Source organism: Lepidochelys olivacea, assembly GCF_965140295.1.
Source record: "Lepidochelys olivacea isolate rLepOli2 genome assembly, chromosome: 7".
Taxonomy (NCBI): Eukaryota; Metazoa; Chordata; order Testudines; family Cheloniidae; genus Lepidochelys; species Lepidochelys olivacea.
In genome coordinates, this window is record NC_140417.1 from 35,689,525 (window position 1) to 35,717,179 (window position 27,655).

At 40.2% G+C, this 27,655-nt stretch overlaps 1 protein-coding gene across 6 annotated transcripts in view; it reads right to left on the reverse strand.

Moving 5' to 3' along the window:
* FBLN2 (fibulin 2) overlaps positions 1-27,655 on the reverse strand; it is a gene marked incomplete at its 5' end in the record, with an annotated part of 188,390 nt that overhangs the window by 65,426 nt on the left and 95,309 nt on the right. For all 6 annotated transcript variants that reach the window (XM_084635148.1, XM_084635146.1, XM_084635147.1 and 3 more), the window contains one exon: positions 3,555-3,666. In XM_084635148.1, coding sequence (XP_084491274.1) covers positions 3,555-3,666 — 112 coding nt within the window. The remainder of the gene's footprint in view (positions 1-3,554; positions 3,667-27,655) is intronic.

Genomic DNA, 27,655 nt, shown 5'->3' on the forward strand with positions numbered 1-27,655 from the left:
CAGAATGTTAGAAACCATTAGCAAAGGGATAGGTATTAAGACAGAAAATATAAATACCACTATATAAGTCTATGGTATGCCCACACCTGGAATATTTAGTGCAGTTCTGGTTGTCCCATCTCAAAAATGATACATTAGAATTGGAAAAAAGTTCCACGAAGGGCAACAAATATGATTAAGAGTATAGAACTTCCATATGAGGAGAGATTTAAAAGGGACTGTTCAGCTTAAAAAAGAGATGACTGGGGGGATATGATAGAGGTCTATAAAATTATGAATGGGGAGAATAAAGAAATGTTATTTTCCCCTTCAAATAATACAAGAACCAGGGGTCACCCAATGAAATTAACGGACATCAGGTTTAAAGCAAACATAAGGAAGAACTTCTTCACACAAAGCAGAGTCAACCTGGAGATGCTGGGAAGACCAAAAGTCTAACTGGGTTCAAAACAGAATTAGGTAAATTCATGGAGAATAGGTGCATCAATGGCTATTAGCCAAGATGGTCAGGGATGCAACCCCATGCACTGGGTGTTCCTAAACCTCTGTCTGATAGAAGCTGGGACTGGATGACAGGGGATGGATACACTCAACAATTGCCCTGATCTGTTCATTTCCTCTGATGTATCTGGCACCAGCCACTGTTAGAAAACTGGCTACTGAGCTAGATGGACCATTTTGTGACTCAATATGGCCATTCTTTATGTTCTTATCAATATAAACGGGATGGGTGTAAGCCCTGCTTTATTCTAGTGCAGCTTTATTCTAGTGCAGCGTGTCTATATTAGGAGTTTGTATTGGTTTGACTGCATTGATGTAGTTATCTCAGTGCAAATTTCCTTAATGTTGACAGGTTTTCAGCAGAACTTTTCTGTGCTCTAGCAGTCACTCCTTGTTAATTTATTGCTGTCATTTCTTGGCAGCCAGTTTGACCCACGTATTATTGGGATATATTCAACACTATATCCATAATGTCAATGAGAAAAGTCAAAACTAGCTAAAAATATCTTACATATTTTAAACAAGGGTTGATTTACTGCTTAAAATGAGGAGGACTGGGGGGAGGGGGAAAGGAAGAAAAAATGTACACCATTATAGTTTTGGGTTGTTTTTAAACTTGTGACTCCTGGACATAGTAAGAAAAATCTCACTGGCCAAGCTAGGGTGACCAGACAGCAAATGTGAAAAATCAGGAGAGAGGGTGGGGAGTAATAAGAGCCTATATAAGAAAAAGACCCCAAAATCGGGACTGTCCCTATAAAATCAGGTTTCAGAGTAGCAGCATTGTTAGTCTGTAGCCGCAAAAAAAAAAAAAAAGAGTACTTGTGGCACCATAGAGACAAACCAATTTATTTGAGCATAAGCTTTTGTGAGCTACAGCTCACTTCATCGGATGCATGCAGTGGAAAATACAGTGGGGAGATTTATATACACAGAGAACATGAAACAATGGGTTTTACCATACACACTGTAACGAGAGTGATCACTTAAGGTGAGCTATTACCAGCAGGAGAGTGGGGGGTGTGGGGGAGAGAGATATGGGTGGAATAAACATGGGGAAATAGTTTTACTTTGTGTAATGACCCATCCACTCCCAGTCTTTATTCAAGCCTAAGTTAATTGTATCCAGTTTGCAAATTAATTCCAATTCAGCAGCCTCTCGTTGGGGTCTGTTTTTGAAGTTTTTTTGTTGAAGAATTGCCACTTTTAGGTCTGTAATCGAGTGACCAAAGAGATTGAAGTGTTCTCTGACTGGTTTTTGAATGTTATAATTCTTGACGTCTGATTAGTGTCCATTTATTACCTAGGCCGAGCTAAATACCATGCCTGTATTATCTATACAGAGGGCAGGGCGTGTTATTTCACACATCATTCCCAATGAGTGGCATGAACCCCCAAAAGTTGTGCATACTTTATACTAACCTTAACTTCACATCAATAAAAATAATTTCAATGCATATTTTTTCCATTCCCCACCTAGAGGAATTGTTCCATCATGGAACAAGCAAAAGTTAGGCCTGGTGGGTAGATGAATAGAAAACATCCAAGGAAAACCCAGGTGCTGCAAGAGGCGGTGTGGGTGATTTAGCTAGTAGCACCACAGGCTTTGAATCTGTACTGGTCTAATGCACCAGCATAGTGCTACGGGCCACTCATGTTGGGACACTCTAGCCTGTCCTCAACTGGTGTAAACTGACATAGCTACAAGCCCCATGGGGCTGTGCTCTTTTGCCCCAGTTGAAGATCTGGCCCTTTCATCTTTCAGCTATGACACAAGATCAGGTGCACTTTTGATCATTTGCAAAGAAGTCTAGTTGTTAATAATTTGCTATCCTGGACACAATAGTAGTTAACGTGTAGAGTCTATGTTGTCCTGTATTTTTCTGGATACCAACAGAACTGAGTTAGCTGCTTCTTTGCAGGTACATGGTTGCCCATAGGTACTTACCGGCATTTTGACATACAGCTAGAACACCTGTGTGTGTATCTATATGGTGCAGGTGGCACAATGGGTTTTCTGTCCAGGTTTTCATACTGTGCCTATCATCATGGCATTTGACTGACTTATAGGATACCAATTCTAGCATTTGTTATGTGAAGTTTTTGAATCTTTAAAACACATGTATGAGTGCAACTGTTGTAATTTTGCAAGTGTAGAAGCAGAGCTTACGTTTTCCAATTCATATATTTGTTGTGTGTAAATACTGCTATATTACAACCCAATGGACTGGATTTTAATCTCACTTACATTGGTTTTCAACAGTGTAGCGTTTCCACTGTTGCTTTCCACCAGCATGAGTTCAGAAATAAGATCAGCACCTTAAAATGCTGAAATCACTTTAAAGAATCCACATGGTTTTCATATTTGACAACCAAATTATTTTGTTTCTGCTTCTGTCTCTTTTTCAGACTAGAAAGAGAGAGGGTATGAAATGGACTTAAGTTAACATGTTATCCATGTTACCCTGCTCTTTTCTCAACTGCTATCCTTTTCTTCTCCACATTGGGACGAGATCAGATAGCTTCACTCACCTAGAGCAGTACCTTATGTGGCAAGCACTTCCCTTGATTCCAGTGGGATTATGCAATGAGTGGTGTGCTATTACAGGTGAGCAAGAGCATCAGAACCTAGCCTTTGGAACATATTCTCCCACCTACCAGATTAGTTGTCAAATTTACCATTTAATAAAAAGTAAGGAAAATAATTTAATTTAATATTTATCAACAAAAGTGTAAAGAACATTTGGTTGCATTGTCCTACAAATCTAAAAACTCCACCCATCTGGGTACAACAGGGAAACTACACACTGGATTTTGGTTTTGAGCAGCAGAAACAAAAAACTTTAAAAGTTTCTGTTTACATTAGGTTCTAGATCTTGGGGAAAACTCTTCTCATTCCACCCTGACATATTGCCAGGCAGCCAGCAGTATAATCTGGAGGATGGACTTGGTTCTAACTCCCTGGAGATTAGCCAGTTCATGCAATCATTAGGGTTCCTCTAAAGCAGTACTCACTGAATGACTCTGGATAGCTTTGTTTTTGGTTTACATACCTGCAAATATCACCATCAGTCCCACTGACTGGGATTTCTGTGCATTCTCCATTGTCTATAGCCCACTGTTGTCCAGCTGCACAGCAAGTTTCAATTAAGTCCTTTGTGGAGACTGAAAGAGAGAGAGACATGGGATGGTTTTGTGAGGAGAGTTTTTGTTTTTGATTGAAAATAAGATTTTAAAAGTCCTCTTATTTGAAACTTCTGTTGGCTAAATGCACAGCTTGAAAATTCATTGATCGGGACACGCAGATGAATGAAGAAAGACATAGGGATGGACTTAAGTGGCAGGCTGAAATTTTATTAACTTAACACTCAGGAGTGGCGCTATATGCCCAAACTTTCACCCTCTCTCATGTACCAGGCATATAAATTGGTCTAATGTGTGGTTAAAGGGCTCCCACCATATAACCCATACTGCAGGTAGACCCTCCCTGACCTAGGACTCAACTAACTTCTGAATTATTTCACCCTCTTTCCTATGAGGGGAGTAAAAGGATACCAAAAGGGTCTGTGAACTATATGCATCCATGATTCTGTGATGATGGTCTGTTTGTCTCTCTCTCTCTGAGACACACACACACCCCTTCTCTAATTTGGCCCAATGGGAAAAATTCCTTCCTGATCCCAACGTAAGCGATTAGTCAGACTCACAGCATCCCGAACACAGTGTACATACTACTACTATAAGGAAAGAGGGAGGGTGGGCAGCTGAAGGGGACAAAAGCCCCCACCAATAGATTTAAATTAATGGGGGAGAGCAAGGGGGCCCAATCAGTACTCAAGCACCCCTCTGCATGGCTAATAGGAGATGGTGAACCCTTGGAGAAGGGGCACAGCCCTACATTCCCAAGCATGCACTCTCCCTCTTCTTTCTGGCTTGTCTATCCTGCTGCTACTCTGACCAATCTTCCTCCTCAGGGAGATGGGGGCAGGCTGGCATTTGGGTTTTCACCATTTGGAAGACAACACAGAAACCGCAATCTTCATTCTGAAAAACACAGTACAAATTTCTCTCTCTGGACTCAATCCTTCTCCCACTGAAGTCAATGGGACTTTGTTTATTGAGTTAAATGGGAGCAGGAGTTGGTCCTATGTCTGTCTTTAAATGGTTTCCATAGATCTGCAATGAATGCCTGCAAAGCATCCAAAGTTTAATCAAAAGTTATACTTAAACCTATCTTTGGAAAATGAATATCTTTACAGAGTGATCATTCCAAAGATATTTAGCAGTACACAAAACAAAGTTCAAACCAAAACTTGCCCTCAACCATTTGAAATGTATAATAAAGATGCATCTCCACTGGTATACTATGTTTCCTAGCTGGTTGTGTGCACTGCACTTACAAACACTATGTGATGGACATTTTGGGAGGACAGAGATTTGTAACCCATAAATAGATCATTTACTCCATACTAATTCAATATACCTTTCTTTGTATTATACTAACAAGGAATACTGGCAGAATTATGTAGTAACAGCCTCTATTCCTGGTCTGATGAGACAAAGAAAGGGGTGAACATTCCATCATCCAGGATGGTCGGACATATTGGAGCACGCTAAATTTTCTTTTATGGAGACAACTAGAAGATTTAAATGGGAGGAAAGCCATAATTTGTTGGAAGATAAATCCATCTTTGAGACATCCAAAGACCACAATAAAAATCACATTTGATTCAGTTCTCAAATGGGTTTAGTTTGTTACCAAACTGTTTGCACGTAATGGGGACTTCCCCTTCAGTAGTTGGGCTGTCTAATGTGTGGGAGAGGAGATCCGTTACAACTTGTGCATAAACACTGCATAACAGATATGCATGAGCATTTCCTCCATCTATTGCACATGCATGTCTCAGTGTTGCTAAATTTAACATACAAGCAGTAAAAATGACATAGGGACAACAAACTGTGAACAAATGTTCTTTGTCATGGTCCCTGGAAGCTAACAGAATTTAGCAAGGGTTTTGGTCTGTAGATTTTGACAGATGAAGTGCTAAGAAATTGTTTCCATAAAGTGGATTAAAGTTTTGTTCATACGACGTTTGCCTGGAATATAATCCGAGGGCTGAATTTGATGCTTTAGTTGGTTTAAGCCACAATAAAAAGGCCCTGAGAGACACAGCGCTGAATCGGCTGATTAGCTGATGCACAACCCAGGTGTAAGATGTCGTAAAAAACATGGAAGTGTGGAACATTGTGCTATTTCATACATTCTCCCTACTGAATTAACATTTAAACAGTAAACGCTCAGGAATAAGTGAAACATCATTTACGCTAGCAAATTTTCAACATATCAAACAAACATATGATTTTATAAAACACAGAGGGAGGACTCTCTTTAGGACAGGCACAGTATTTCATTATCTCTGTACAGCACCAAGCCCATGTCTGGGGTCTTGCTGTGTTACTGTAATGCAAATAACAAACAACAATATTAATACTGGCCATCAAAGTGGTACTAGATTGCAGGGCTTGGAACTTGAGGACTGGCCCCACCCCCAGGCACTTGCTGGCAACTGGCGTCCCACGTCTATTAGGAAGGTCCTTGCATTGGCTAGTGGCTAGTGGGATACCACCTTAAAAACAACAACAATGGGTGCAAGCAGGTACCCACCTCCCTACTCAACTCAATGATTCCCAACAAGCCTGCAGCAACAAGTACCACTTCCGCTCTTGCACTGGCTATGGGACCTACCTAGGTAAGAAAGTGACCAGCTATGTACTTTTTAGTGGGATCTAATAGAGGATCCTGGTTAACAGACATAAGTTTGATTTGGCTGAGCAATGTTTGGAAGTCAGGTTGCCAGCTGAAACATGATTTCATAATAATCAAGCAATATGTATAATTCATGAGATGGTAAATTGAGAAGAAGGCTTGTGTTCATGTGAAAGTCCAAAGCACAGCAGTGCATGAAACAATTCCTAGAAACCTGCTTCAGCTCCAAAAAAGTTGCACTTGTTAAAATTTGGTCTTAAATTGAGACAGTAAAACTGGTGCAGAAGGCAAAGAGGCCACTCATACTTTAGTATGAGTGGTTCATTTTGATTTAGCTCGAAGTTCTTTCTAACTGTTATACTGCTACAGTGCTTTATGAGAGTTGTAGTCTGGTTGCATCAAGTTCCAATTCTCCGCTATGGGCCAGGCTTCCCAGGCAGACTTCATCTCACATGCTGCACCATGAGCAAAAGGGGTGGTATATCCTGGGAGATTTAGTTCAACCATGCACTAAACCAGCCTACAGAGAAAAATGGGAGTTTTAGGGACTCTCACGAGGCAACACAATGACAATTCCAAATTGAATTATTTTGGTTTTCAGCCAAAATATTTTGGCGTTTGACTTTTCACCCAAAAGTTGAAATGTTTTGTAGAAAAATACCCCATTTTCCAGAAAGCTCCAATAAATGCCAAGGAAGAAGAGGAATTATTTAGAGTGACATGTGATATGACTTTCTTACTACAGCGGTGTGTGCCAAGAATAAGACTAATCTTGTGGGCTGGGGCAGAGAGCTTCCTACAACCATCCAACAGGCAACTGAAATCTGCCAGAACTTTTTGTTTCAGCTGATAACCTGTTTTAATAGCATGAATGTCTAAACTATCCTGTGGATCAGTTAGACAGGGCCAGATCTTCCACTTACTGCGCCTGTGAGTAACTCCAGTGAAGTCATACCAATTTTATACTGATGTAAATAAAAGGGGAATCAGGCTCTAAGGGCCAAATTCTTCCTGGGTGTAACCTCATCAGCTTCAATGGAATCTCACACTGATGTGATTTAAATGTATTTACATAAGGAATGAATTTGGCCCTTACTATACGATTTCCTTAGCAATTTTCACCACAGTAATGATTGCAGAAGACCCTGGTACAGTAAATAATGTTCAGTTCTATTGTAACTCCTATCACTACTGTGCAGAAAAAGAAAGTGGGAGGGAAATTCCTCAAACTGTATTTAATTATGCTTTGTTCCCTTGCAAGGCTTGGGAGGGTGAGACTCCAGAGGACACTAGCTGGCTTCCTGCCCTGCCTGACCCCATCCTGACCCTCATGTGGGGCTGACATGGGGTCAGGGTGAAGAGAAGACATTGAGGTAGAACTTCCGAACTTGCATGGGCCCAGGCTCCCATATTTGTGTAGACACAAAAGAGCATCGGATCCTGAAAAACTACACCAAATTGCATAGTCTACATTATATCTGCAATGTATGCATTATGTTAACTATGTTAAAATATACTTGAGTTTTGATAGCTTTATTATGTATATGAGTTATTATAAGACATGAGAAGGATTGTATGCACAGCAGTTAAAGGACACAGCAGATTAAAGTTAGCACCAGATGATTATTTGACATTGACGTAATACACATTTTTAAGTCTACTTTTTCTTTACTCCCTGATATATATATATATATGGAGTTTCTATTACCAACCATGGAAACACATTGTTGGTTAGCATGGTATTTCTAGTTTCAATATATAAGAATACAGTAGAACTCACTAACCTATACTTCAATCTACAAAATGTGTAATTATAAACACAAAAATTAGTAGTCCACACCCATAGCTCAGCAAACACTCAATATCAAATGTGCTGTACTGAGGTACTGTGTTATTAAGCTGTCATATTTACAAAATACATTAGACTTAATTATGACATGAATAATTAAAAGTAAATTTCAGGTATCAGAATAAATGAACATTTTCCAGTGCATTATCCTTGTTTTTTAATGTTGCGTTTGATCTCTTAATCAGAAATTTGCAAAACTGAATAATTCACAATAGCTCCCCCAGTCATTTGTGCGAACTTGTGAGATTCTGACATACATTTTTATCTCTCTCTCTCTCTCTCTCACACACACACACCGCAACCCGAGACTAATAAATGAAGATAGCAAAGCTGAACTATAAACTGGATGGATGGAAAGAGTGTGTGGCATGTGATAGAAGACATATGAAATTCTTCTAATTTCCAGCAGGCCTTGCCTCCTTTTGTCTTTCATAACATTAAATGGCTGATTAAAAAACAGTTATGTAAGTATTTATTGCTATGCAATATGAATGCTAACATGCATGTATCGTATTTATTATCCTTTGCGCACCTCATCTTTCATGGAGCACTCTGACATACAGTAACAGCTGAGTCGTTCGCTCAGCCTATACTATGAAATGTCAACATGTCTCCTAACTTGTTTTCAATTTAGTAATTTATGTCTTGCAATTATCAATCTACATCAACCTGAAGTCAGGAACTGGCCTATATTTTGGCCAGCTCTCAAAATTTCATGTATTGTAATTTAGATGCACTTAGAACCTGATTAAAATGTCTAGAGAAACACTTGTTTCCTTCCTGAGAATTTTGACTAGTACTTGAATGTGACTCCCATCTCAAAAGTTGTTACAGCTAACAGTCTGAGCCAAATTCATTGAATTCTACAGGAATCCTTGCATTAATTTGAACAGGCTTTGGATCAGATCCCAAGTCCTTTTTCTCAAACATTATTTATTTACTACCACCAAATAAGATTGGTCTTTCTGACATGAACTCATATCTTTTTGTAAGTTGTACATCTTTTAGAACAGTTAAGTTACAACTCAAATATTACAAACAAAAAACAAAACAAAACAAAAAAACTAAGGTAAAGTCTTAATCAATTTTTTGCATTGTTGAATATTCTGATTTGTTCAAATAAAAACTAGACCCTGGTCATGAAACCAGCCAAAATTTTTCAGGGAATTTTTCAAAAAAATTTAAGTGTATTTTTTTTAAAAAAATATTTTGGTTATTGAAAGCTCTAGAGTTGGTCAAAAGCCTAAAAAATTGACAAAATATTTTGTCAGAAATTAAATTTTTGATGAAAATTTTTTTCAAACTCAATGTTCAGAAAGTTTTGACGAGTTCTGGTTAATATCCTTGATTTTACAGTAAAGTGCATACATTATTTATTTCACCTGGTCAAATACTGCAAAACGGTGCTTGCAAACATTCATATGAATACTGAAATGCTGTTTGAGTCAATCAGTTTATTTAGTCTTTGTTTGCAATCTGCAAATATTCATGAAGTTGGTTTTTAATTTACACCTGTATTTACTGAATGGCTGTTATTTGCATAAATACATGTACTCACATTGCTATGAACCATATTTTATTTGTTAATTCTTTTGTTTAAGATGTTTCAGCCACCTAAATTATGAAAACAACATGTGACTTTGATGACTAATCACACAACATGAATAATGAATAGCAAGCAGTGAAACAGAACAGCTTTGAACAACCCATAGGCCGAAACTTGTTTGTTCAAGTTCCGTCCTAGCAATCAGTTATGACTAATGGATTAAATCCTGGCCTTTGACTTCAATGCAGCCAGGACTTAAACCCAGTTAATATACGGCCTGATTTTTGTATATACTAAGGTCCCTTTACACCATTCTGGCAACACAGAGAGGTCTAGAAGTAGGTGTGAATGTAATTTATACCCACTTTAAAGGCCCCCGTGCACTGCCAGAGTGGTATAAAGGGGCCTTGATATACATGAGAATCAGCCCCATACATAGTGACAATATGATCAGAAAACAGGCTAAATCACAAATAACATTATGCCCAAAGAATAATTTGGTGTATCTACTTACTATGAAAGCTAGTGAAGAAGCTGCCAGTTTGAAAGTCCTGTAGTTAGCCATTTTGCATGCCGTTGCCTTAGCACATAGTTAAGACTTAGCGTAAGGGTAACTCATACCTGCTTGGGTGTGGCACGCAGACCACCTAGAGACTGATAAGTCTGCTACCGCCTTCACTAAGTAATATGTGCCTTTTAGCTCATACACTACAGTTCAGAGGTCCCAGGTTCGATGCCACCTGCCCATAACTGAAGTCTGTCAGCATTACATAAGTGCCTCTTGTGAGGTGATTAGTGTTGTCAAGGCCCATTAAAGATACTTGACAGAGTGTGTTGAGCACTTGACAGGACTATGTCCTTAATTGCTTTGCTTATGTATTGTATCTCTTTCCCAACTCCCACTGTCTGTGTTTGCCTTCTACAATTGTATAGTCTTTGGAGCAGGGACTGTGTGTTCTTCTAAATGGAAAGCACCTAGCACAACCATACAATAAAGTGTTACGTTATGCCCAGTCCTTTTGGAAATTCACATTCATAATGCATTGGAGCAACCCCAATTCTACCACAAGAGTCAATATTAATTTAAATATATACTGGCCAATTATATCCACAGAACAGGACCCAAGTACTGTAAAGGGGCTTTTTATAATTGGGCCAAATGCGTTGGATAGAGTTTTACAGGTCATTATACTTGTGAAACCAACCTACATTGGAGCAGGCACTTAATAATTACACTTGAAACCATTTTTATTTTACCCCACAAATTTAAAATTGGGAAGTACATGTCATGGGGTGCACCACTCACCACTGGTCTGGCACCTCCTCCTGCTCGCTCTGTCTCTCCCTCTGGTCTGCAGCTCCTCTCACCTCCCAGGAACCAAAGTGTCCTCTCTGTGACTTAGCCCTTCAGCCAGGTCACTCAGCGTTCCCCCCTTCTCCCTAGCAGTCCTAAGCAGTCTTCCCTCTCACTGACTCAATGCCACTCCCTCAGAGGCTGGTACTGGAACCCGGGCCCATCCTCTATTTTGAGTTCCAGTCCTTGGACCCTGGGCTTTCCTCTCTCAGCCCTCACTGCTCTTTCCCTGGACTGTTTCCTATCATATCTGGTTTCCCTTCTCTCTCTGTGGGTGTATCAGCCCCCAAACCCTCTTCCCAGGGAGTGATTGCTGCCTGTTTTCTTGCAGCCTTCCCCAGCAGCCCCTGCATGTTGCCAGCTACCTTTATACAGGCCTGGCCTGTTCCTGCACAGCTAAGCTGGCTTTTAGTTAGTTCCCTGCTCCCTGGATCCTCCTCCAGGTATAGCCTGTGGGGTTAATTGGTCTGCCTGGCCATCTTAACCCCTTCCAATCCTATGTGGGGTGGAAACCGCATGACAAGGCAACAGAACATTATTTTTAAAAGTGAATAACTTAAGGAGAACAGATAATATGGAATAATTTTTTACTACAGATAAATGACAGATTTTATAGGATGCCTTTACATTTCACGTAAATCAATGTATGGTCAAATCCCAGCCGCAAGGCTGAAACTGCATCTTAGCGTTCTAATGATGCTGTAAAATGTTGATGCTTCACTTACTCATTCATATTTTGGAGTCACTGTTCACAGTTCTGTAGGTAAGGCTGAGCTGAGCTTTATACTTAACGTAAAGAACACTCTATTTCCCCCAAAATTACAGCATTTACTCTGAGTACTGAATCAATTATTTAAGAGTTTGCAAGTAAATCTGTTTGTTGATGAGTTAAAATTACTTTTGATCTGGGTCCTTTAAGAAAATTAGCACTCTGTGTCAGACCCTATTTTGTTCTGAGTTATGTCAATGTAGGCATTAGCCATACCCAAAAATTGGTAGAGAGGTCAATCCAGAGTTGATTAGGTGCAATCAGTAGTTTCTGAAATGAAATTTTATACCTGGAGCCAGATCCTCAGTTAGCATAAATTATCACCTTCATTCACTTCAATGGAGCTACATTACTTTACACTTGCTCAAGATGTGGGTAAAAATATAGGTTAGGTAGGACTAATAAAGCAAGCTTCAAGGGTTTTAGTGAAGCTCCCAAATGACAAAGACAGGACAGACAGTGGGTTTCCCAAGTAGCATAACAGAAAACATGGCTTCTGAGCCACAGGGACCAGCCTTAGGCCAGTTCCCTTTCATAACTTTTAAGATGTTACTCGATAGAATTGAGTACAAATATCTGACCTAGAAACCAGATTGCCCTGCACCTCGTGTAGCCATTTAGACCAGCACAAAGAATGGTAGACATTTACACCAAGTGTGCCAGGTGCAGGGCTGCAGAGTGAGGGCTCTTTTTTTCTTTACCCCTTTTTTATCTATTGGCAAATTTTACAGTTTTATATGTGTTCTGTTTTGCAGAAAAACTCTTTATCTGGCTAGTTGTTTTAAAACAAGCACATTCAGCCATGGGTGCGGCTCAGAAGTCAAGTGCTCTCCCACCCCAAACAATAAGAACAGTTTGCACACTACAGAGAAAAAATATATTTGATAAGGAAATAAATTGTATGGTTTCATGCTCTGTAGGGTTTATTAGTAATAACAATAAAAAATATTGAACAAAATGATGACATTTACCTTGGTGGAGTCCTTAAGGTATTGAAAAGGCCTATTTTCAATAAGGTTTGTTGATCTGCTCTATTCCCGTCCCCATTTAAAGTGTAAATAAACAGGATACTTTGAATATTGTAGCTCTTCCCCAAAGTAAACTATTTGTCATTTCTTATCAGTAGTTGGTGAGATTTCATTAAATTCACTCATGGCATAGCACTACTTGGATATGTGGAATAACATGTTCTTTACTTTATCTCAAAAGGCAAGGAACATAGTTTAATTGGCATAGATAAAGGAAAGGGAGGTGAAAGTGATGATCTGACACAGAAACTAGATACCTTCACCTTAAAACTGAATTTACACCTACATATGAGCAACTCTTCTGACATTTTTTCGTGAGGTGCCATCCCAAGGAATAAGCGTAAATGGATACACAGCAAAATATTTATTTTGTACAGTGTGTGTGTGTGGGCAAGGAAATCATAGTGGAGACTACTGCATAATTCTGGAAGCGTCTCATGAGCTTAACTTTAAACCCCACTGAAGTTAAGATTGTGCTTAAGCACTTTCCTGAATCAATGATTTAGTTAGCACATTGTTTGTGGACTGACCATGGTTTACTTCTCATATATTCATACCATTGCAAAAAAAGCGAACATCATTCTAGGATGTACTAGCGGGAGTTTCCTAACCGGAAGGGTAGTTAAGCACTGGAACAAAATTACCTATGGAGGTTGTGAAATCTGGGTTTTTAAGAGCAGGTTAGACAAACTGTCAGGATGGTCTAGATAAATTTAGTCTTCCTCAGTACATGGGAATGGACTAGATGACCTATCAAGGTCCCTTCCAGTCCCACATTCTATGATTCTATTATTTTAAGTATTTCCCTGTCAGGTGAGGAAGTTTCTCCCCCTCCCTCATTTTAGTGATGGGGAACTGAGGATGAAGTAGGTTAAGTGTCTTGCCCCAGATCACACAAGAAGTCTGTAACTGAGCTGGGGACTGAACCCACATTTCCAGTCCAGTGCCTTGGTCACAAAGCCATAATTCCTCCACATATCCTCTCTTCCATTCTTTCTGGACCAACAACACTCATGTAATTGGTGTGACATATTCTTTGTCATCATACCCAACAACAAAGAAGCAAGGCATTGACAGCACTGAAGAAGGGGATGTATATTTCAAATAACTTTTGTTTTCTTCTTCTCCCTATAATGCATTTGATGCTCTATAGATAAATGAATTAATTTTTCAAAAGTATGAGTTCTTACAATATTGCCCCATGCTCTTTGCTAGGCATCTGCTTCCTATTTCTACCTGATAATGCTGTGTTTGTTTCACAGATTATTCTTTGTTTCATAAATTCCTTAGGCTGGTTTCCCTGGCAAAAATTAAAAACAAAACATTTATGCCTCCCCAAAGGCACACTGAAACACTGGATAAAACAAACGATGTTCTCATTTTGTCATGCACTGTACAATACAGACATACATCAACATGCCCCCAAGCCTGGATTGTCTGGCAGATTTTGCTCTAAGTGTGAATAAACAACAAACTAATATCCCCTCTGGTCTTTGTGCTGGATAATCATTCTAAGTAAAAACCTGCATTACCTGTGCCGGAGGTCAACTAATTTAGCCTAACTTTGGTCTTTTCTGTTTTCATGACAGCACCATTTATTAGCTCCAGGTTAGAATAGAAAAAAATAACAAAAGTAATTAAGTCAATAAAGAATTTCACCTTTATCACTGACTAAAAACTAAGCAGTTTTTCTTGACTTCTACAGATTTGTCCCATGTCAATCTATCCTTTTGTCAAGCGAATATATAGTGAAACAGTTCCTGCACAATCACACTTCTATTAGTTACAATGAGAACTCATCTAGGAATAATGTTTAGTGTCCTTCAGCACATTCTCAGTCATATTTATCTACTTGGCTTTCCTTCCCGTCCTACTTCACAGATTATATTTATATTGATGACACTGTAAAAATTGTTTCAGACTTGGAGGGTCTAATTCTGATCTGGAGTGACTCCACTGAAGCCAGAGAAGTTACACCCATGGCAGATGAGAATGCAGCCTGAATGTTTAAAAGATATACATATGCCTATTCTGTGGCTAATCAGGTCTTCATCTCCAGAGATACCTATCCAACCCTTTTCAAAATTTAATTTTGAATACACACCATAATGCCAGGTGTGCCATAATGCCAGGTGTGCCAGGTGTGCCAGGTGTATTTATTAAAATTTTGTGACTGTAGCACTGTAGTTAGGATGACCTAACTTCTGGTGTAGATGTGGCTAGGTAACCATCTGAGCTCATAAATTTCAAATGAATACACTGGAAAGCCATGTTTCTGCTCAAAATAGTCAAGAACCCATCAGTGAAAAGGGTCTAAGTTTTTGAGCTAGTAATGGCAACCAAAACCAGGTGAAGTTCTGTGTGTTTTGGAATTCTACTGTCACCACTTTGCCATGCAAACTGCAAAAAGAAATAATTAGATATACCTGTAATAGAAACAGCCTTCCCTACCCAGCCCTCCATACAGTTTCGCAACGCCGATGTGGCCCTCAGGCCAAAAAGTTTGCCCACCCCTGTACTGAATCATTCAGTCCATACCCCTGATAGTGTTGGCTTGCTCCCTATAGTATATTTTCCAATACAATTTTTCAAGTTACTTTACCCAGATACATTACAACAAACTACAAAAGAAGCAGTCACCAGGCAATATATCTTGGACAAAACATTTTAGCAAAAAATTCAGATTCAGCACCACTGAAATGTTTTATGAATTCATGTCAATCTTCCTGAATTGTTCATGTTGAAAAAAATTGCAAAAAGTCAAAATGCATCAAATTTTTGCTTAGAAATTTTCTTCAATCTTAATCAATACAAGTATTTTAAAATGCTTGACATCCAAATGAGATGTTTTGTTTTGAACAAAATGTTTCATTACGCCCCAAAACTATTCCCCTCCTCCAGTTTTTTAGAATTCGCAACTAACAGAATAATTAGTTGCATGGCTCTAGCAACCAGTACCCAGCAGTCTTGCACAGCATCTAGCAAAGGCAAGAAAATACGGGGCTACAAGATAGCATCAGTTAGCAATGCCCACCCACAATGTGCTATGGAAGCACACTACATTCCAGATAAATATTTGCACTCAGATCTTGTTTTGACAGGATATTTGATTAACAGAACTGAATAGTAGAGGAAGGAAACCATTTAGTTTCTGATTAGTGTGTAGAGATGCTTAAGTATCATAGAATAGACACTCTAGGACTTCAGCATTCCCTATTTGGATTTCATACTGCAGATCATACTGGTCCTTGTCAGTTTTGTAATTATAAATTATGTTGTTTATTTTTATGATGTTCTGAAGAGAACAAACATGAAAAGTCCATGTGAACCCAGTCATTTCCTTTGGCTTTTCCCTCACTTACTTTAATAAATTCTGTAATCAGTGTTCGTGCAAGAATTTCAGCAATAATGATTACCGCTCAAGGCATTTCCTGGATTAATGATAGGCTGGACAAGCTGATGGCCCATGGTTTTTGCCTCGATCCATTAACCCCAAGCAGGTTTTAATTCTCCAGGAAGTGCCTGGGTCTGGAGTTGTTACTGCTATTATAATTCACTGGGATGTTTTTAGTCAACAAATAATGAATAAATAAGCTTTCCATATTTTTCCTTTTGTTTCTCACAAGCCCAGTGGGAAATATCGTTTTGCTGCTGATGTTCTGAATGTTTCAGGGGAATTTGCAGCAGTTACCAGAAAGCTTAGTCAGAAATGTTAGTTTTGCAGTGAATTACAATTGTGAGGCTGGGGAATCTGGTCAAAAGAGAGAATGGGTACACGAAGCACCCAAACTCGGCTCTCATTAGGCACAATGGTGGCATTTCTGGATAAAATATTTTTGGTTTTCAGCCAAAACCTGAAACTTTTTGGTTTTCAGGTGTTCCGTTTTTCAATGAAAAGTCAAGTTTTTGTGGACAGCAGACACTTTTGTGGGAAAAAAAAATCTATAATTGAAAATCCAGTTGTCTATAAAAAAACAGTTTTGATGGGAAATTTTCAGCCAGTCCTAGTCAGAGTATATTCTGAGGCACTAACAAATCTCCTCAATTTGAGCTAAAAATGAATCAATTTTTTCATGTAGGCCTTAATTCAGCAGAATACTTATGAACATGACTAACTGAATTCCTCTGAAACACTGACAAGTTTAAAGTTTGAACTGAACCTGCCGTCAACTTTTGGAAAACTCAAAGTTAAATCTGTATCCAAACCTCAAGGTTCAGCTTTCATGTCTCTGTAATGGGTTAAGAACTTGAACCCCCAAATCCAAAAACCCTTTAGGAAGGAAGGTTAAGACCCCAAATTCATAGCTGAACTTTATGTTCATCTCCATTTAGAACAAATGGAATTACCACGTTAATGGAAAGAACCATGGTATGGCAGTTGTAACCATCATCATAAAGAAGTGGTAACATTTCAGCCTCTACATGGAGGTGTCAGTCAATAACTTCTTCCCACATGTGACTAGCAACTGCAGATCGTTTGCAGAGGGCCAACACAATCTCCTTATGCGTAGTTCAACTACAATTTAAGACTTATGTAGGACTAAAATGTTTCTTAGACCTTGTGCTGGCCCTCTGTGGCAAAGTTCTGGGGTTAACTGCACATCTGCTCTCCTCATGGTCTCCTCAAGGACTCCCTTTTGGGTCTCACGCCTCTACCTGTCACCTCTCTATGAGCAGGAACCTGCACACCTTCTGTCTATAGACCAGAGTCTTAGGGTTGCAGTCCTTTTGCAATTCACTGTGCTTATCCCAGCAGCTCTGACTTTAATCCAATGCCTACAGTTTTGTTTTTTCCCCAGGGACTCTGACAGCATTTGCAAGTGACCAGCCAGACTCCACAAAGCATAATACATTTATTTAGGACAAAGGTATTACAACAGAGAAAACATATAAAACAATGAACAATTTAATGCATGCTAAGCTTACTAGGTTTCACCCATCTTTCAAATTGAGAACGTAGTAGGTTTCAAAGTCCTTCAAATCCTTCCAGCAGAGTTTTGCCCTCTTCGTTAAAGTCTCATGGTCAGTTCTTGGATCAAATGAGGGACAACCCCTGAGTCAGTTCAGGCCGATACTTCATCCAGTTTGGAGACTTTGTTGCCCACGCCTCCTGAAGCAGATAAACTAATTCATGTCCCTTTCCTCAGAGGACAAAGCTTCAAAGGCAGGGTATCTCCATAACCAGCACTGGGACTTTACGTTAATTACCTCCTAGTGATTCTAGATTCCTCAGAAAACCCACCCCGTGATCCAGGAACACAAAGATGCATGTAATATTGACTATATCATGTCCTCATGTCCACAGCATCTGGCATATCTCAGTAGAACAGTCCCTGAAGTTTTTCATCCTTCTAAAGACTCACACCTGTCACACTTCCCTATCAGAAATGTGGGTAACAATACAAAGGGAGAGGGAAAAGGGAGTCTTTCATAAAAATAAATCAGAGGTTTCTCACTTCTCCACACTCTGTACTGGGTGAATTTCATCCAGCATTAGAAGGGGTCCTGTAGGACCACAGAATACCAGGAATTAAAAACCATTTGCCGTTTTATTCCAGAATTACATTCCCAGAAACAGAAGCAGCTGAGGTTACTAATGCACGTATGTTACCAATGCATAAAGAACAGCTATCTGAGAAGTCACCTCTCACTTCAAGCCCCACTGAGGAAGTTAAGACCAGCTGAGTTTCTCTTGCAAGGCTTTCGCCTTTGTGTGACTCTATCTTTGGCATTCGCTCCCCCTAGAAGACTCTCAGAACCCAAGTCCAGTGACTTTCCGAGCACAGTGCAAAACACATTTATTTTTCTTCACTTTGGTGTCCTGATGTGGCAAATCCAAATTCTAAGGTGTCCAGCTGCCAAGGTAACAGGCACAATAGGAAATAGCAGTATTTTACACTTACAATACTACAAATAATGCCATTTTTGTGCACTGGTAAACTATAACCAGAGAAACTGACCTATTCAAAATACCTTATTTCATGGTTCTGATCCAATGCCCATGGCAGTCAAGAGAAGGACTCCTCCCCCCTTTGATTTCCAGGGGCTTTGGATCAGGCCCTAAAATCTGCTGCTTCATTGACAACCTTACACTCTTGCCCCTTTCAGAAGAATATGTAAAAACATGCTTAACTTTAAACAAGTGCTTACTTCCCATTGAAGTAAATGAACTTAAGTATGTGCTAAAATACTTGGCTTATAGCACCATAAAATTCACTGTCGCTCCAAGACACCATCTACCAACTTCTCTGTAAACTGCAGAGAAAAAACACACACACACACACAAACCCAACCCAGGAAACATGCAATCCTAAAGTTAATTGTGACTAGATTAATTTTTCATTAGTAAACATGCATTCTCAGGATCTATTTTCTTTCTTCAGTGATTTCAGTATTTGATCCATTCTGTCAACTGGGCAAGCATTAAAAAATCCTTCCCCTCTCCATCTCCTGTACCTATACCAATAGAGTTATAAACAGAGAGACAACTATTTGAAAAGAAAAGGCACATATAGTCATGGCCCAGTTTATCCTTGCACTGAAATTGCAGTTAAAAGAGTTTCTCTCCTCCTGATTCTCAGTAATGGTCTGAGGGAATAATCACTGACCTGGCTGGTATTGGGGGAGATTACAATGCCTGATATTTAACACCTGAGACATTCGCAAGTAAATCGCCAACTGCAGTTGGTTTCCCTGAAACGGATTCTGGCTGCACTTCCGAATAGGAAACAGCAAGAAACAGCCAATTTTAAAAGAATTCACGACCAGGTATGTATTTTCCTTTAGAAATGGAGAGGGAGAGAAAGAAAAGACTTTTATTTGGTAACAGCTTTAAAAACAGATGTCTTAAAAGTATTTTGAATAGTGATAGGAGACAGAGACAAAGTCTGATGAAATGTGGTGACGTTTGTGTGTATTTCCCACAAAGACCATTGCAGGAGTATTGCTGGGGGCAAGAAAAGAAAATAACTGGGAAAAAGAAGCTTCACATGCTATTCTACTAATACATTTCAAAAGGAAAATTTTAAGGACTTTTGTATAAGTAAATAAAAAGGCTATAGGTGCTATATAAGATAGATGAACAAGATCAACAGAGCGTCGTAAGCAAGACACAAGAATTAATCCTTCCACCCTACTCCGTGCTGATTAGACCTGAACTGGAGTATTGTGTCCAGTTGCATGCGCCACATTTCAGGAAAGGTGTGGACAAATTGGAGAAAGTCCAGAGAAAAACAACAAAAATGATTAAAGGTCTAGAAAACATGCCCTATGAGGGACGATTGAAAAAAAATGGGCTTGTTTAGTCTGGAGAAGAGAAGAGAAGAGAAGAGAAGAGAAGAGAAGAGAAGAGAAGAGAGAGGGGACGTGATAGCATTTTTCAAGTAGAAAAAAGGTTGTTACAAGGAGGTGGGAGAATAATTATTCTCTTTACATTCTGAGGATAGGACAAGAAGCAATGGGCTTACATTGCAGCAAAGGAGGTATAGGTTGGATCTTAGGAAAAATTTCTTGTCAGAGTGGTTAAGCACTGGAATGAATTGCCCAGGGAGGTTGTGGAATCTCCACCACTGGAGATTTTTAAGAGCTGGTTAGACAAATATCTGTCAGGGATGATCTAGCTAATACTTAGTCCTGTCATGCATGCAGGGGACAGGTCTAGATGACCTCTTGAGGTCCCTTCCAGTCCCACAATTCTATGCAGTTGAGTAGTCATAGGTGGGTGCCAAGCCCAACTCCCTTAAAGGGCTATCGTACCATAAAATAGGCACCGAGGTGGGGCACTGGTGTTTAGTAAATTTCTACCATTTAAAAATAAGTTTTAAATATTTAAATGCATAACTTATCTTTCACTAAAAGAAAAAAAATATTTTGGGGCTTGTCTACATTGTGCGTTACTCTGCACTAGAAGGGCGTAAATTCCAACCCACACCAGCATGCTGCGCACTAACTGGCCTATGTGGATTCTGCTGGTGTACACGCAAAGTTCCCTACAGTTAACACTAAAAGTTCGGGGCGGGGAAGGCCATGAGCATGCAACATGCTGGTACACATTAAACTTTACATCCCAGCAAGTCTGGACTAAGGCACTAAGCCTTTGAGGCTAACAATATTGCCCTTTCCCTGATTACAGACTTAACAATTGCAAATAGATGATCCAATCACGAAGAATGAAAAAGGCAATATTAATATATTACCATACTTCACAGACTATATCAGCAATCAAAATTTTAAAATTCCTTTGCAACAAGAACTATAAAAGAGCAGATAATGACTCTATGATTGTATCACTTACAGGATACAGAGTCCTATTCTGTCCCGTAAGTGACAATCTACTTTCATTTTCAGCTACATTAAGGTAACAAACTCAACTGTTTTTATTTTACAAACTATCCTGCAGAACAAGGGCTCCTGATGCATCATACATGGCCTGTTAGGCAGTTTTAAAATATTGGTATAGCTATAGTTTTTAAGTATGCTTTGCATTTATTGATTCAGATTTGTCAGTTATGCCTATCTCAAGCTCTAGGGGCATTGCAAATACATTTAAAATGCAGATTTTCAAAATAAAATCTATTGTTACAAGGTATCCATAAGAGGACTAAACTCAGAGGTCTGAATAGACAGAACAAAGGTTGGGAGGGAAGTGATATAACTTACAAGCAGAGTGATGCTCAACAAATGTCATGTTAGTGCCACAATTTTTGCTGGTGGCGCTTTGTTATTTATTGGGAGAGTATTGTTGGGAAGGGAGAAGATGAAAAGGCAGAGAAAGGAAAGGAGAGGGGACATTGAAGGGAGAGGTATGAAAAAAGCCGAGGTCCTTAGCACTAACTTAATACAAATAATAAGAATTAATAATAAATCATAATAATGTAGTAGTTTCTATTGATTTTTTATTCAGGAGGTTCTGAATATATGAGAAGAGAAAATCTGAATAGCCATGCAATTCACTGCTGGCAACAACTACAGCAAAGTATATCTTCAGTACACCACTCAACTGTGCTTTGAAATTACCCATCAGACACAGTGGATAAAATGGAAGTAACATGATATTTGTACTGTATCTATACGGTTGGAAGATATTTTATTTCTGTGCAGCAGTTAATTGACTTTTATATTATTTTTATTTTCTACTGTCTGGACAAGAACTGATTGGCACTGTAGTTGAATGAGTAATATTTTAAAAAGTTGAGAGAATGTAGAAATCTGAGTTAATGGTTTCATGAATTCATAATGATATTAAGACAACTTCCATTTACAGCATATAAGTATAAAGCAAAAAAAACGCCCTGTGTAGCATAACAATTTGTTATTCAAAACTAATTATTCTTCCACACCAGCATCTGTTAATTAGTGCAGCTGTATGCATTTTATTTGTGCATTAAAGAAATCTGGTGGGGAAGTAAACTTAAACACAAAAACAAAACAAACCAGGAAAAGAAAAAAAACTGCAGTCAGAACAAAAACTTGATTTCTATTTTGTCCTCCTTCCCCATAAATACCTCTTCCCTCCACATATTTTTCTACTTTAATTTGCCTAATTTCTGGATAGCCTAGGGTTTGGGCAAACTATTTTGCATTTTCCAACTTCCCAAAGGTTGGCGGCAGTTACATCGTTCCTGGCATCAATGATAAAGAATTCATTTTGCAAACATGCATACAGTGGATTGGCACGTAACAAACAACTGCAAAAGGAAGAAAATACTTTGGAGTTTAAATTTGGGAGATCAGATTAACTCCTGCTCCTCAGCATCTGGCGTCAAACAAACCCAGTCTAAGCTGGAGTTCAAGCAGCCCTATGTCTTGCCATCAAAACAGAGATCCAACATGAACAAAAACAGTACCGACAGGTAAGTTGTTCTAATGCTATTTCCATGAAACAGCTCCAAATTACTTCATGCTTTTAAAAAAGAGTCAATTAAATTTGATATGCTTACTTGACTTCCAGTGACATATGTTAAAAAAACCCTGAACATTTGTAATTGTTGATGTAATATTTTCACAAACCAACCCAGCATGGGAAAACAGGGCTAACACTGAACTTATGAACTACTGTGCCGTACATCAGATTCTGCCACAGGCATGCAAATGATCTGGATGGTGACAAAGGGCAAAAATCCAGAGAGCTGCTGAGTACTAGCAAGAACTATTGATTACAATTATAGTTGCAGGTCTGTGATTGCTCAATGCTGCTCATGATTTGCTCCTACATGATTATACCTATTTTCTGTGAGAAGGAATTTCTTAGCTTACTGGTTTTCATAACTCTGAAGGCCAGAGCCTCAGCTGATGCAAATCAGTGCAGAGAATTCATGCTGAGGATCTGGCCATAAAACACTGGGCACTGCATTCCAAACATATCACTCGTGATAATCTCTCTGTCTATGTAACCTGGAACACTTTCTTCTTTTGGAGACCACAAATCACATTGCTTAGGCTATCTCTACACTTAAAACACTACCGCGGCACAGCTGCAGCACTTCACTGAAGGCACTCAGTACAGTGATGGGAGGGGTGCTCCTGTTCCTGTGGTTAATCCACTTCCCTGAGAGTCAGTAGCTAGTCAATTTAGCATGGGTCTATGCAGGGGATTAGGTCATGGCAGCTCACTCGCTCGCTCTCAAGGATGTGGATTTTTCACCCCTCGCCCAGAGAGATGTAGCTATCCCCACGTACGTTTTTGGTGTTGACCAGCCCTTAGAATCTCTGTTGTTCTGGTTACTAAGGAGTTATATATTGTTTCACACACAAAGCAGCATGTATCACTGTTGAGATCATCTTCTGTTCAGAGAAGACCATGGAATAGGTAAAGGCCCCTCACTCATATGACCGTTTCCTCCTTTGACACTCCAGAGGGAAATGCACTAACTCGCAAGTGCTGGAAGTTTGTCTTTTGCATAGTGTACATTCCCATTACGTACCAACAATACTTTATAAAGGTAATTTTAAAAATGGAACTAGAATTAGCATGAGAGTTTTTCTACCATTATGGTAAGATTCCTCCCCCACCCTCATTGGCAGTGATCTTCACTACCAGTCACTGGGGAAACCACTCTTTCTTCCCACCAGAACTGCTGTTGGTGCTGCCTTTTCAATCAACACATATGAAGGGGAGTTCATTTAGTGGTGAAGCCATAACACCCATAACGCTTCTTAAACTACATAGTGCATCATCTCCCCAACACATTGGCTCAAAGACTTCCAAGATCGCTATCAAATCCAGGTCTCCCGCAAGACTACACATTCTGCAGCTCAACAGTACTGGACGAAGGGGTCGGAGTCAAGGGTTTTGAGTAATGCTCCATAGCTCCAGCAATTTTATTTTTCACTTCCTCTTCAAAAGCAGTTTTTACTATCTTCCCTCCTTGCCCAACCCCAGGAAGGTTTTCCATTACTGAATTTATGTCCCAAATACAACCTAGATATCCAATGTTGCTTTTAGTGTGTCTGTGTAGAATACATTTTTCTTCTACTGTGACTGACTGCCAGACCCCTGATGTAATTATGGGACAGAAAACAATCACAATACCGTGTAGTTCTACGTTTCCTACACATTGACACATGCTTCTATATAGAGCAATAAGAGGGTGCTTATCACCTTCAATTGTTAATGTTACATGCTTGTGTCAGAGTAGTTTTATATGAAACATCTGATCAGGTGTTAGAACAGCAGGTATTTTATTGCCTCTTGTTGCAGTGAACAATGAAATGTATGTATCTGAATTATTGTTCTGAAATTCTGTGTAAGGGGCTGAATATAGAGAACCTTGGCCAAAGGACCTCATCATGTCTGATATGAGCCTGCTGCTTCATCTGCAAACACAATTAGTAATGGTACTCAGGATGGGTCTGAGCACTGTTTTGTCTTATTATTTGGATTAAAATAGCACCCAAAAGCCCCAGTCAGAACTAGGGCCCCAGGAAGCCACAGACCTTGCTCCAAAGAGTTTATGAGCTAAAAGGAAACGGAACAGATAAAGGGAAGGGGAACCAAATGCACAACAGAAGCAAAGTTATCTGTGTGATGACAGCCATGTGTGTTAGTCCCACTTCTACCCAACCCCACCAGTGACAAAAATATACAAAGGGCGTGGCAGTGACAATGTAGGTACAAGTCATATATTCTACATTGGTATCACTGATTAAGTTCATTCTATTTCAAAGGACCCTATCAGTTCGGAGATTTATTCCCTATACTTAAAGTGGCAAATACCAGTGGAACTGGGAGTATTACTAAAAAGAAAGAACTGAAGTACAGTCACTATATACATATTTTTATAGACATAAAAAAAATCAGGTAACACGACTATACCCAACTATGTTCAGTATTGACAATAACAGGGGCCAGGCAATGTGAGGAAGATAGGGCTGCGGGTGAGAGGTTTTCATGTGACAATATAGGGGCCAGAGTCCTGAAGGCACAAGTTAGAGCAAAAGGGCTATACATGGGCTTAGATTTAGAGAGGGAAGTTTCTCGCAAAAAGAAGCTGGACAATGCAGTGTCATCTTAGATTGTGCAAATGGAATGACATGAGGGCAGCCTTGCTGTTGTATTTGCTGCCTTTTGTCCAAGGCAAACGGGATGCATGTATATATTGGGTGAATTTCTCCTCTGCGAAGAAGGGCAGAACAAGGTCTACACACCACCTAAGTCTTCACAGTAAGGCTTCTGTGGACTTGTACTGGCCTTCTGGACAGCAGTGAATTTCACACCTTCTGAAAGAAACTGGCTCGAAGGAATATCTGGAATTGAAAGACGAACTGAGCTATTGCAAAGTCCTAAACTCTACCTACTGCTTGGCGACAGTGGTAAGCATTTTCATCCACATTAGAAAATTCATTCAGCACTGAAACGGTTAAGATATGCACAACAGCTTTGTGCATTTAGAAACACTTCCTCACACAGCTTTATAGGAATATCATCAAATCAGTAGAAGAAATGGAGTTTTTAAAAACGTTAAAAAGTAATTTCCACATCATCGGAAGATAATGCTTTCTTGACGTGGATTATTAATGCCCCAATATTTAATCATACAAATGTTATCACTCAAGAAAAAAAAATCACTCCTAGAATCCTGGTTTTTGTTTTTATTTTTGAAGTGAAGAGTTCATTTAAGTTTTCATGTTTTTTGAAATTCTCTGGCAGAGTTTTTAAAACGCTGGTTTTCCTAAACAGAAAGAATTTATGGATTGTACCTAGTTCCATTGCCTATTTGACTCACTATTACTCTAAAACTTTTTCCTTCTCAGAGACTTTGACTAAACTAAACCAAACTGTGACAAAGTTCCTGCTCTATCTTGGTGGGTCTTGCGCTTATTGGAGGATTTGCTCGCCTTGGAGCTTCACAGCAGCCCTCAGCTTGGCTATTTTTCTGAACCCACAGTCCAGGTCGACTCCTCCCGTGTCTGACCAGGAGTTGGGAGGATTTGGGGGGAACCTGGGCCCAACCTCTACTCCAGATTCCAGCCCAGGGCTCTGTGGAATACAGCTGTCTAGAGTGCCTCCTGGAACAGCTGTGTGACAGCTACAACTCCCTGGGCTACTTCCCCATGGCCTCCTCCCAACACCTTCTTTATCCTCACCATAGGACCTTCCTCCTGGTATCTGATAAGGCTTGTACTCCTCAGTCCTCCAACAGTCCACATTCTCACTCTCAGCTCCTAGTACCTCTTACTCCCAGCTCCTCACACACACACCACAAACTGAAGTGAGTTTCTTTTTAGGTGTCCTGATTAGCCTGCCTTAATGGATTCTAGCAGCTTCTTGGTTGGCTGCAGGTGTTCTAATCAGCCTGTCTTAATTGTCTCCAGAAGGTTCCTGATAGTTCTGAAACCTTCCCTGTTCCCTTACCCAGGAAAAAGGGACCTACTTAGCCTGCTCTCCCGCTGCTGCCCTCTGATCTGGGCTTTCCTTGCTTTTTGCCCCTGCTTTCGGCTTCCCCCGCAACCGGGCCTGATGCTTTCCCCCCTTTCTTTTCCTTTTGTTGTTGTTTTTTTTCTTTCTCTGCTGTTGCTAGAGTGCTGGCCGGCTGCCGGCAGGCTGTTAGTGCCCCCCCACCCCCACCTGCCTGCCGCCTGCCCTCGGACACTGCTGCCACTCCAGCTGAAACCCCCCCCACAAAAGAGGGGGGCCTGCCGGCCCACTTCCCCAGAGGCGGGGGAGTGGAAGGACCCAGACCCCAGACCCAGCCACTTGCTGTTTGTCTGCGGACCTGTCTCCGGTCGAGAGGACTCTTATCACTTGCTCCGGTATTTCTGGAATGCAAAAAAGAAAGCCCGGAACAGGCAGAGAAAAAGCCGTCCACCGGAGGAACACCACCCAGGGAATCTACAAATCGCCGTGGAGGGGGCCTAAGACTGAGTAACTTTCGAACTGTGTTCTGGTGTGGGGGGAGGCCTTGACTGTGTCTTAACTGTATTTGTAGGGACACAGGGGGTGTGGCACGGAGCTGCCCCCCGATCCATCTGTGTCCTCCCAACCCCCACACTGCCATCTTCACCCCCCCACTCCACCATCTTTGCTGGCTGTCCAACATCTGCCTCTGGACTCAGCTGCTCGCCCTGATTCCACCATGTGGGCCAGAAGCACCAGCCAACCAAACAGGACTCTCTGGACAACCGTACGGTGGTTCATGTGCCCCCCCCCCCCGAATTGTCCACCCCACAGCTTGTCCCTTTCTACCTGACCCCAATTCCTATTAATCACCTGCCACCACCCCCCGCTGGGGCATAGGCAATGGAGGGCACCGGGGTGACCTCTGCCGCTGCCATGCCCATCGCCTCCCCAGACTCTAGGGAAGCCCCCCCAGTCGGCGGGAAAGGTTAGGGCAAGCAGAAGGG